Source organism: Antennarius striatus, chromosome 16 (genome assembly GCF_040054535.1).
Source record: "Antennarius striatus isolate MH-2024 chromosome 16, ASM4005453v1, whole genome shotgun sequence".
NCBI lineage: Eukaryota > Metazoa > Chordata > Actinopteri > Lophiiformes > Antennariidae > Antennarius > Antennarius striatus.
This window is the reverse complement of record NC_090791.1, coordinates 16,593,678-16,605,883: the sequence shown is the minus strand read 5'-3', so window position 1 is coordinate 16,605,883 and position 12,206 is coordinate 16,593,678. Positions and strand designations below refer to the sequence as shown.

At 40.2% G+C, this 12,206-nt stretch overlaps 1 protein-coding gene across 5 annotated transcripts in view; it reads left to right on the top strand.

The window, feature by feature from the left end:
- The window catches only part of LOC137609209 (thyroid hormone receptor alpha), a 95,751-nt gene that overhangs the window by 70,620 nt on the left and 12,925 nt on the right, over positions 1-12,206 (top strand). For 2 of the 5 annotated variants that reach the window (XM_068336072.1, XM_068336071.1), the window contains exon 6: positions 11,264-11,325. In XM_068336072.1, the coding sequence (XP_068192173.1) occupies positions 11,264-11,325 (62 nt within the window). Of the gene's footprint in view, positions 1-7,285; positions 8,328-8,391; positions 8,761-11,263; positions 11,326-12,206 lie in introns of those variants that run through there. The other 3 variants (XM_068336075.1, XM_068336073.1, XM_068336074.1) reach the window with 3 other exon arrangements.

Genomic DNA, 12,206 nt, shown 5'->3' with positions numbered 1-12,206 from the left:
GATAATAAATCCATTATTAATCCCTATGGGGAAATTACTTTGGTGGTGGGCAGCTGTCATGTGGGATGCACCATGAGCAACTTGTAAGGGTGTATTGCCTTGCTCAGGGGCACCTTAGCAGTGCTGAAGAGGTGAACTGGGACCTTCCACTTCCAGCTCACACTTCAATACTTTTTGGCCCACACGGATCCTGAACTGGCCAGCCTCCAGTCCCCAGCCCGACATTTTGTGGACTGAGCGATTGCCATCCAATTATTGGAATTTTCTTTATCCTTTTATGTTCATCAATTTTAAGCCTGCATCTGAAAACAACTTTCTTTGAAGGGCCTGTCTGGAGGCATTAGGGATGTGAAACTGTACCCCACATAGGTACGTGCAACTCAAAGGGGATAGGGCAGTTGTAGGCCTGAGGGGGAGAACTGGATTTGGGCTTTAGTCCAGCCTCGTGCTTGATTAATAGTTAATTTTGTCCATTTTAGTGAAATGTGATGTGTATTCTGTTGACATTTAAGATGGCACAGATCGAACACAGTTAGTTCCGTTATCTAGTGAAGTCATTTTACAGCAGCTTCAGGACATGATCACATGGACTACATTTTCCTGGTCACGAGTTGAGACAGGAAGGTTCACAATTTGATTTGTGATCTACAAGAATCTCAATCACAATCTTTATAAAGCAATATCTATTAGTACATACTTCAACAGTAACTGGACTATTAAGTCGATGGTCTTGAAGTAAAAGCAATAAGTTCTACCAATGTTGCTGCAGACATGTTGCATGGACAGTTTCACATGCAAAGAGCTGCTCTTAGATACAACAGAGCCAAAAATATCACCATTAAGATCTATGGAAAGCATTATTCTAATTTTTTTTAATTTGCTGCATTTATATTGAAGTACATCATTAACTCAGTGTCAGGAGTATTTATGCATGTGCTTGTAAAGAAAAGCACTCTTTAGAGATTGCTTGATTTAATTCTGACTTTATTGTTATGTTCAATACATTGGCTTGAATCCTTGTTTCAGTGCTTTTCAAAGAGTAATTCTTCCTCCACATTTAATTCTAATTGAAATTATTAGCTGAAGCAGCACAAGCAAATACTGTACCAACTCTATCTTTCAAACATAGGCCTTTTTTGCCATTTGATGTGTTGAAGTGGTTCATGAATGAAAAAGTGAGGTTTTCCTGCACAATAATGTAATTTTAGGATGAAGGTTTTTGTGTTCAGTGTCAGTGTGTGTAACGATGAACCGCTATTGTCACATGTCACAGCTTGATGTCCTCTGCGTTGTAAAATATATGAGGGGATCAGAAACATGCATAGACAGTTCTCTTTCCTGTTTAGTGGCACCACATTTAGAATTGATCTTCAGATTTAGAACCCCATCTTACACCCTCACCCCCACCCCCTCCTGCATGTATCACTCTTTTATTGCTTTTATACGAGAAATCATGGCAACTTGAAAGAGCCTGAGTGGTTTTGCAAGAAAGAATGGAGTAAAATTGCAGTTTCTAAATGCCGGCCTGATTGAGACACATCCACACACGCTCAGTGCTGTGATTGTGCATTAACTAAATACTGACCTGAATTGGCTGAAAATTTATATACAGTTGCCGTTTACTTTACTATATATATATATTTAGAATTAATTTACATTAATATGTATTCATCTGTTTTCATTTCAAAACATGAAGACTTTTTCTTTTTTGGCAAATTCTTTTTTTTAAAAAGCCAAATTGTTTTGACCGTAATTTCCTTTATAAAAGCAACTAAAGGGTTAAAGATCCATGGGAAGTGAAATGCTTTTATAGATATTGTACAAACTCAGAACACGCTGTTGAAAATGCCATTGGATAAGAGTCTTCTATTTAGACATGCCATATGGAACTTCAAGGAAAAATTTTCATATTTATTCCCAGCAGTGAACTAAAGAATCTCCATCATCTCAGGTTAAACTGTGAATCTTAATCTCAATGAAACATTGTTGACTCCCAACAACACAAGATGGTAACAGTGACTTCATTTTATTATGGAAGAGATATGATCAATCTTCATTCTAAACAAAACTTCCATGATCTTTGATCATTGCATAACTCTTGGGCTTAATATTCACTGCTGCACATCACCGTTCAGTTGATTTCACCTTTGGCCTTTCTGCATACATTAAATTAGATTGTGGTCTTGTATGAAGAACCCTAAAAGCAACAATTTTTATTCTCTATGTCTGAGAGAGAATTGGACATTTCATTTAGACGAACCTGCTGGACTCACAATGTTAACATCAAAACTAAGGCAGCAGGAGCAGAAATGCTCTGTCTCTAATTGGTTATAACCAGGGCTTTGAACTAGAATTTTTTGCCAATCGGTTCGTTCCGGACAGAAACGAAATTATAACTTTTCCGATTTTGCGTTCCACCCATAAACTGACATTCCTGAACCGGTTAGAACAAAAAAATAAAGTTCCTGAACCGGTTAATAACATTCCTTGTAAATATAAATATGTAGGTGCCGTATTTTGCGCACCATAAGACGCACTTAAAAGCCTTAAAATTTCTCAAAAATCAACACTGCGCTTTTTAACATTAAGCTTCTTCTGTGTACACTGAGTTCCAAAATCTATAAAAAATGTTTTTGTGTGTTTTTAGTCAGCGATCTGCCAGATCGGCCATTGACCGCCGACATAGGACGTATTAAGTCACTACGTATGCCAGCAGCGATAGACCAATTACAGAACATGACACGAGGCTACGTCCGGCACACCTCCGGTAGGTACCGGTATAGGGTATATGCTGGTACTGTACCGCAGGTATGCTGTTAACCACATTTGTTTGGCTGAAGACCCCCGACAATGACGTCAGCGAAGAGACACGCTTACAACGCAACATGTATACTCCAGGCTATCAGTTCTGGTTGTTCCGGTTCACGTAGAGACCGGGGGGCTTTTTTCACGCTTCGCCATCTCTTGATCTGTGACTCCATGCCCCCCCCCAACACCACCGCTTCTGTCAAAAACCACGTCAAGCGGCTGAATTCGGAGCTTGTCTTCATCCAGGAGGATTAATGAAACAACTCCAACCGCTGGACATTGGTGTGAACAGAACCTTTAAAGTTAAGCTGCGTGGAGCGATGGATGAGACGGTGAACACACGTTTACCAGGACTGGAGGCAGTGCTGAGCGAGTTACACCCCCACAACTTGTGCGTGGATTGTGGATCCACGCACATACTGTGCGTGTCTGCTTCGACTTTTGTACGATGTTTCCCAAAACCCGGCATCATTACCGGACAGACACCCAGAAACCAGACGATCAGTGATAGAGAAACTACCGAGATATTCAATGCAGACCGAAGATGAGGACTTCGAAGGACTTAGCACAGATTTATGAAAAAATAGACATAAAAACGGTGTATTTTTTTAAAATTTAAATACGTAGTACAACACAGTTCAACCACAGTCATCTTTTTGCTTCCGTTAGCAACCATGCACCGAGTAATAAGGGGCGCCGTGTGAGCAATAAGGTGCGCCTCTTTATACAATGAGCCGAATGGTGCGCAAAATACGGTAATTTAAGGACTTTTAAATTGGCAACTAAAGCAATTAGTTTATTTACTATAATTATAGATATATCCCTACCCTACAGTAAACAGTACCACTGCACTACACCACTGCTTTATGACAGTTATATCACTGTAGTTAAGGCTTATGCCTCCTACTTAGACACTACATGACATAAGACAAGAATAACTTCCACCATGTCATTTATTGCTGAACAACAGATCTTCATTGTTCTTCTCCCATTGCTCAATATTACTACAAAGTGCTGGCAGTACGGGAACACACTGCTCTGAAAATGACTGCAGCCAATGAGTTAATGTCTAAATCATACATTTTTCAGATTGACACACTGCAGTCTTTACCGGTTATGATTAAATAGTGACTGGGAGACCTCCCTTTTCTTAACTGCTGCTGATAGCCGCTACTTCTCTCTGCTCTCATCCTGCATCCAGTGAATGACAGGAAGTGAAACATGAGGTCAAATATTTTTTTCAGGAACGAAAAAACCCCCGGTATTAACCGGTTTACAATTATTTTCTGTTCCGATTCTGTTCCGGAAAATTAAAAAATATAAAGTTTTCAGTTTCGTTTTCGTTCCATGAACCGGTTCAAAGCTCTGGTTATTATTGGTTATTATTATTACTATTGTGTTGGTGCCTTTCTCCTTCAGTTACAGATGTGCCTGGGTTTTATTTTACGAATTGTATCTTCAACTTCTTTTAGGATTATTTTTTCTTTTTTTGTTGTTGTTGCTTGAGGTACATTGTGGTATAGCTAACATCTGCACTCTGCTTTATGCTACACATTACACATGTGTAGCATGTTACACATGCTCACCATGCTACACATGGTGAGCAGTCACATTACTGACCATGTGTAGCAGGCAATGCTGTTAGCACGTAACCACAGCAACCCCACTACCTGGCACCTCAGCAGATATACTCTCTTTTAAAAGCTCTTTCCAAGCAAACCCGTAGTTTCATGTGACACTGTCATGGGTTCATGCAGCCGTTCTCCTTAATTTAATTTAATGTCAGGATGTCAAGCGTGACAGTCCGTTAAATTAGATTTGGTGAATTCTTTCAACCAAATAAAATGATAATTTCATGAAAGCATTTCTTTTTTGTTACTCATTGTTCTTTGTTCAATGTTGCTGCAGCCAACAAGGCATCACACGGCTGCAGTGTTTCCCTGGAGCTCGCCACAGAGCAACAGTTGTTGGCTCTATCTTCAGAGGAAGCATGTCGAGCCCGTTGGACAAACACGAGCCACATATCTTGAGCACAAGTGAGATGTTGGTAGGGGCCGCTGGTTCAGTAGCATTAACAGAACAAAAGTCAGACCTTCTAAATTCCTCAGTGAACACAATAGACATGATGGGACTTCAACCAGTTCATAATCTCATGCAGATCAGGAAGGTCCACTTGATTTAAGTCTTCATTGGACCAATCTCTGTCTAAAACCTTCTTCAGGGGGCCTACAAGAGACGATTGTGACCACGTGTGATTGTAAATATGAAAAGGTCATTGGTAGTACGTTATTATACTGTATGAAAACTACAAAGAAACAGCCAACCAAACTGAAACCAAAACTCACAACTTGTGAATTCTCTATGAATGTTCGTCACATTGATGACGGTCAGTTCACGTTGGCCACATGGACATGGGAGTCTGTCAGTCACGTCTCCTTGTCACCCAGCAACAAAGAAGATATCCTCCAAAACAAAAGCCATAATTTGTGAGTGCTCTTAATGGAACAGAGTGTACTTACATTCAGTCATTGAGTACTTTGAGTGTTAGTTACAGACGATTCCATCCATCCATCCATCTTCCACCGCTTATCCGGAATCGGGTCGCGGGGGCAGCAGCTTCAACAGGGAGCCCCAAACTTCCCTTTCCCAGGCCACATCCACCAGCTCTGACTGGGGGATCCCAAGGCGTTCCCAGGCCAGTGTTGAGATATAATCCCTCCACCTGGTCCTGGGTCGATTCAACTTGTAGAAAACCAATTTAATCACTTCAGTCACTGAGTGGCCGTTTGTCTATAGACATCTAGGAACATCATTGTCAGGCCACATGAGTGCACCAGCACTGACAATAACACACTCTGTGTGTGTCACCAGATGAAAACCCTGTCATGACAATTCGTCTCAGGCTCCACATTAGGTCATGATTGTGACTATCAGCAGCCATGTTTGATCGACCTTCAGCTGTTTCTAATGCTGCATCCAATGCAGCTTGAAGTCACTCACTGGAGTAATGTTTATTTATTGGTCTATTCATTTATTTCACCCCTTATTCTCTTTATAACAGGAGTTAATACAACTGCTGCGTTGTGTTTGTTGTGGGAATCCCAGATTTGATAAGTTTGTCCTGCTGACTTTTCTGATGTGCCATGTCTGCAAACGTTCAACAGGTTTTGACCAAACATTAGTATACTAAAATGTGATGTCAAATCTGATCAAATATAGCAGCTACATCGACATCAAAATATATATATTTTTTACCCTCAGCAATCCCTATAGCTGTTTTTGCCAGCTTTTCTTTATATTTTTAAAATTTAAAAAAAAAAAATTAATTGTAATTTAATTTTTTACATATTATACACTGTTATAATTCCCGAAGGGAAATTAAGAACGCACACTCTAGTTTTAGTTAGTCAATCACACACATGCATATTAGTGTGTACAGGCCCCTGTAATACACACAACCACACACAAGGGGGCCTGTAAAGCATGCAATTGGAGGTAGAGTGGCGGGCAGCTCCTTTGTGGAGCGCCCAAATGAGCAGCTTGTGAGAGGGATGGCTCTTTGCTCAAGGGCGCCCCGGCAGTGCTCCATAGGTGACTCCTCCCACTGTCAACTCACACTCCGGGTGTTTTTTGGGCGGGAGTGGGAATCGAACTGCGGATCTTGGAACATTGGACGACCCGCTGTACTGTCCGCTCTACCACTGAGCCACTGTGTGAACCATCTGCCTGGATTTTACTGGAATGTCTTTATTTGTGATTAGCATAGCATGATCTGTTCCTATGATGCTTGAGCTGAGAGCTGCTAGTAATCATTCATGTATAGACCTCAAGCCAGCATTATATCCAGTCATCAGTAAATGGTTATGATTACACTTAATGAGATCACAGATCTTAACCCAACTGACGAGAAACAATCATCTCTTGGTCCTCATAAGACTCATTTGGGCACCAGGGAGGCTGCGTCAGCCAGCCATTATGTAATCCAGAAAGCAGAGCTTTTATCCCATTAAAGTCCAGCATGAAAGCATGATGGGGGCAAAACAACCAAAGGCGACCTGCCCTTCCGTCTCATGTGGCTTTTGAAATGTCGAGGTGAAACAGAACAATCTTGAGGCTGCCTGAGGGAGAAATTATAGATCCTGCTTGAATTCTTTAAACGTGTTACTAATTTACACAACATCCTAGTCATTTTTTATAAACGTCCTTGGGGAAAAAAAAAAAAAACCACTTCAGTGGATGTCTGTACATCATGTTTTCTTCACATCTTTCTACATTTATATGACGTCACAAGAACAAAAGAACCTTCAGATACCCGATAGTAAATATAAGCTTTCAAACTATAAAGGTGGGGGTACATTGGTAGTAACGTGAGAAATGTAAAAAGTCTGTAACTACGATGAAAAATCCTTCAAACTGTCGTCTTATACAGCAGTTATGGCTGTAAATTGTCTCAGTTAATAAAACATTTCGGTGAGACACTGAATGTGTTGGTTTTATCAGGTGTAGAAACCTCTGAAGTTTGAAACTCAAGATGGGAACTTATATAAAAATGAACATTCATTCAGAACTGTCTTTATGGAGGATTACTTGACTGTTACATTGGAAAATCAGACTATATCCACGCCTAGAGCGACTAATACTATTTACAGAATCCTCCATTCCTGAATTCAACCCACCAGTCAGACATGGGAGGAGGGTCTCCTGGAGGCCAGATGGCATCAGGCGCTCTAGATGGGGCCAGGTTTCCCACAGATTATCATTTTAATCTCCATCACTATACATTTCATAATGATAGTTTTAGAAAATAGGGCAAAAGGTTATTTTTATTATTGTTTTTAACACTTAGCTAAAACAGCTTTAATGGGAGAGGCAACACCCCATTTCCTCTGGAGACTGTGAAGGACCAAAGTTGAGTCCAAGAGGGCAGGAAAGGAGAAGAGAGAGAGAGAATCAGGAGTTAAAAATATCCCGACACAAACTGAATGGGTGGAGGAGCTGAGAGTAAAAAGATGAAGACAGAAAGGACAGGACGTGACCGAGTGTACAACTCGGACCGGAGCACGTGTTGGCAGAGAGCGAGGGCTGCCACACATGCAGACGGGCTGGTGTTGGGCGTGGGAGAGAAAGAGGGAGGGCGGAATGTAAATAAACAGAGCAGCCTTTTCCTCCCCGGCCGAGGCAGAGCGTCTAAGATATCCCAGCGGCTCAAGGATTCGGCTGGACTTGGGTCTCTCTGGCTCCCATGTTATCTCAGGTCACTGGGAGGTTACTGGCAGGGGATTTAAGGACATCCTGTTAGAGGTTTATAGATCAGCCAAATCTGCTGCTATAGCCACATTCACCACCTCAACAAGTCGAGCGATTGTAGTCGTCTGGTGTTGTTCATGAAGACCAGGCTGTGTGGGACACCTGCGCTACCTGCTGGGACACACAGCACAGAGACCTGCTGCTTTACTTCAGTTGTGTGATTCCTGCAGACAGAGCAACATGCATATATTACAGTCTTACTGCATCAACAGGTTGGTGTGTTTTTTTCCTCATTATTTGTGTAGTGTTGAAAGTGGGTGTGTCTCACATGTGCAGTGGTAGATAAAGTTAGAGATGTGGGCTGAGTGCAGTTTAGATGGGCTTGCCTGTATGTCTGCTCATAATCTGAGTGTGTGTGTGTGTGGGGGGGGGTTGTCAGATGCCATTGATCTACATGAGAATCAGTCTAGAGTCCACCAATTCTGACTTACTATTACATTCAAATCATATGAAACAGTTTGGGAATTCTCTGATACATCAAACGTTTACTGATTCTCATGACTCCCGGATGAAGTTTTAAATGCAACTAATTTGTAACCATCAGTCTTTTCAATTGAAATATTTGTTGGGGGAATTCTCACAGTAGGATATATTTCTTACGCAATTTCTAAAAATGAGGATGGAGCTACATCGGTTTAGGATGAGGTATGAGTCAGCTGGTGTGTGTGCATGTGCGTGTCTGTGCTGTATATTTGGGATAATATCAGCTGTTTATTATGTTATTATATTATTATTTATTATTATTCTGCTTTCTCAGATTTTAGTATTTACTAGTTCATACTCGAATATTTTGTTATTTGTAGATATAAGTAGAGATAAATAAGCATGTGTTGCAAAGCTCCTATTTTGACATATTATGTAAAGTTTTAATTTTAAAATAAAGGAATTAATAATTTATGATTGGTGACTTGGTAAAACTGTCGTCAGTCTCTTGATGATGCTCTTGATGATTTAACTATCTGCAGTTGACACACTGTGTTAGCCACAGTTGTCATGTTATTCAGCCAATAAGGATCAGGTGTGTCAAAAAAAATGTGAATGTGGAAGATTATAAATGTTGTCAACCGCATGCAGTTTGTGGAACAGAAAGCTTGAGGAGCACTACTAAGCTAACAGGAGTCACCACACTGCTAGTCTCTTTGATCCCTGTGATCTTCCACTTTTGGTTTTATATCTTAACCTCCTGAAGACTTCAGCAGGCGGGTCAGCAGATCTCAGATATGCCATTCACACACGGAACGTGATGTGCGACTAGAACTTCCGCATCATTAACAATGCTACAGGAAGCCCGGGGGCAGTGACCACATCCAATCGTCCATAAGAAATGGTGACAGACGGGAACTGAAACAATATGAAGCCTTTTGGATTGATATTTACAGACTCTTAAACACTCTATTGCAATTCAGATTAGTTGTTTTTTTTAAAATAATAACTACAGTAATTTCTAAATGTTTGCGTTTTTCAGTGCTGATGAATATTTTGATCTGGTCATCTGTTTTGTTTTTTTTTCTGTTTTCTTTTATGGGTAAACAGCCAAACACAGTCTCCTTCACATGTGCTGTACAGTAACGACAGTTTCTGTGCTGCCCCCTTGTGGCCAAGATTATTAAACGATTGCTTCTTGTACCAAAAACACTTTCTGCCTTTTTTTTAAATTTTTTTTTTAGATATCTAATTATTTTCACTGTACTTGCACAGAGTCAGAATGGAAGGACTATACTAACTATATGATTCTGCATTATGAGTATTGCAGAATAATTATTTCCACTGGGGCATTTATGTGATTGGGCAACAAGGTAGAGATGCCAACCAGCAGTGTTTTCTGAACTGTTCCTCACGTTGCGTGAACACGTGGTAGACATAAACATGTCACATGTTCTATAAACTAGTTTTACTCAAGATTTAGTGTGTTCTTGTTGGGATGTAGGAATGATAATGTGTGTTATTATCACATGGTAGCTGACCTCAGAAGCCAGAGGAGACAGTTTCCCACTGTTTTAATGTGCGCAGCAGTAAATTAATACAGTTAGCGGACCGTGAAGAGCTGCAAAATCCTAGAGAAATACATCACAGGATGCTTTTTTTTTTTGCCTGTCTGGCAGAGGAAAGTTGACTTGACATCCAAGGAGAGGAATTGAAGGAGGGAGGGGAAGAAGGGAGAAGTGTTACCTAATACTGCTGATGGATGTTAGGAGGGGAGAGGGGTATGGTGGAGAAGTCGCACAGACACCATCAGCTGGGAGGAAAGGAAAGAGAGGAATCCATAAACTAGTCATCAACTTGACAGGTATAAAAAACTTTTCTCATGTTGGTTCCTCTTGAACTGCTAAAGTTCTGTGTGGAACACACCCTGTGGTATAAAACAACTTCACTACACCATTCAGTGTTTTCACACACACTAGGACGGAGGTGTGACCGCTTTTTTTTTTTTTCCATCGCAAATGTTTCAAAGTCATAAAAATTCAAATTAAGGTGAGTTTTCTCTGAGAATAATAAAAAAGAGTGAAGAAATGAATCCTGATCTGTGAAGTGTGTGTGTTTGTATTTTTTAAAATTGAGTTAGTCGAACAACTCATGCTAAAATACTAGAATGAAAATTCTTTCTTTTTATTTTGAGTCTTTTATGAGTCATAGAGTGTCAAAGTGTAAAAAATAAATGAATAAATAAATTTTTCTTCCTCCACCTCCTCAGATGTGAGGTTTTTTTTGTTTTTTTTTGCGTTATTGTGATTTAATTTGTTATTTTGACTTTTTGCATAGATAAGACCTCATTTTTGGACTACCTCTCTATGAGGGTTTACATTTAGCATATAATAAGAATTTTTTAAAAATATAGTAATAATAATCTATCCATCCATTTTGAATCACTTCATCCACTGTGATGGGTCGCGGGGAGCTTCAGCCTAACCCAGCTGACTGAGGGCGGGAGGCGGGGGAAACTCCAGGCACGACGCCAGTGCACAGAGATAATATTAATGATACTAATCATTATTTGTATTATTATTATTTATTTTTATTTTATTTTTTTATTTTTTTACCATAACCCACAGGAAACGATTGAAAGACAAATTGTCTTCCTACGCCGATCTGGTGCTCTATTGTTTTTTTCACATTATAAACTCCTCCATCTCCTTCCTGTCTCTTCCAGGTGGCCAAATGTGCCAAAGAGGAAGAGCAAGAACGGCCAGTGTTCGGTGAAGAGTATGTCTGGTAAGGTTCCCATCACCTCCACCTAATCCTCTTGTTGTTGCTGTCTCCAAACAAGCAAGTGGGTTTCATTCAAAGCAGGGTTTTTTTTGTCGAGGGTCAGTCTTTTGATGTGCTGCCTGGTTTGACCGGTAAGCCGCGTTGCTCCGTGAGGCTCCCTTGAGAAGTAAATTCTACCTATGGTGTCAATGCTATGATGATCTCCTCATCATCATCTGAGATTCATATTCATTTCCTCAAGAGGCTTTGTTGAGCACAGATGAGCTCACTGAGGTGACCTCAAGTCTGAGCTCAAGAGGCTTGTTTGTGTAGCTGCAGACAGTCTGTTAAGGTAAGGTAAAGAAAAACAGACAAATGTGATTTATTTCATAGGAAATTTATAATTACCCATCATCCATTCCATCTCTGGTCTTCTTGTTGGTTCCAGTGTTGTGTTCAGGTCAAGGATTTATAAAATCAGGCAGTTTTTTAAGGCTTTCAAATGAAGCAGTAGACTTAATAGTGGAAGCTGCTAAAGCTTGATTTCCTAAAACAAATATGGTGTCAATGTTCATAATTTCTAAAGACTATATGAAATGTGGACTCAACAAACCAGAGGACACTTTACCACTATAATCAACCCATGTCAGGTGAGGTCAGGCCCAGAAGAAGTCATCCAGAAGTTGTTCCTGGATGTTGCCGATGGGTGACCGGTTTAGTTTAGTTTAGTTTACTTGAAAGGGGACAATGTAATTTCATAAAACACAAAATACATGGTTAAAAAAGCCACAATTATCCATCTGCAGTCCCCTGACCATGATGAATTTATACTTATAGATCCAGTTCCTAGGTGTACCTGAGTTTATGAGTTACCATTCGATCTTTTTTTTTACATCGGATATCTA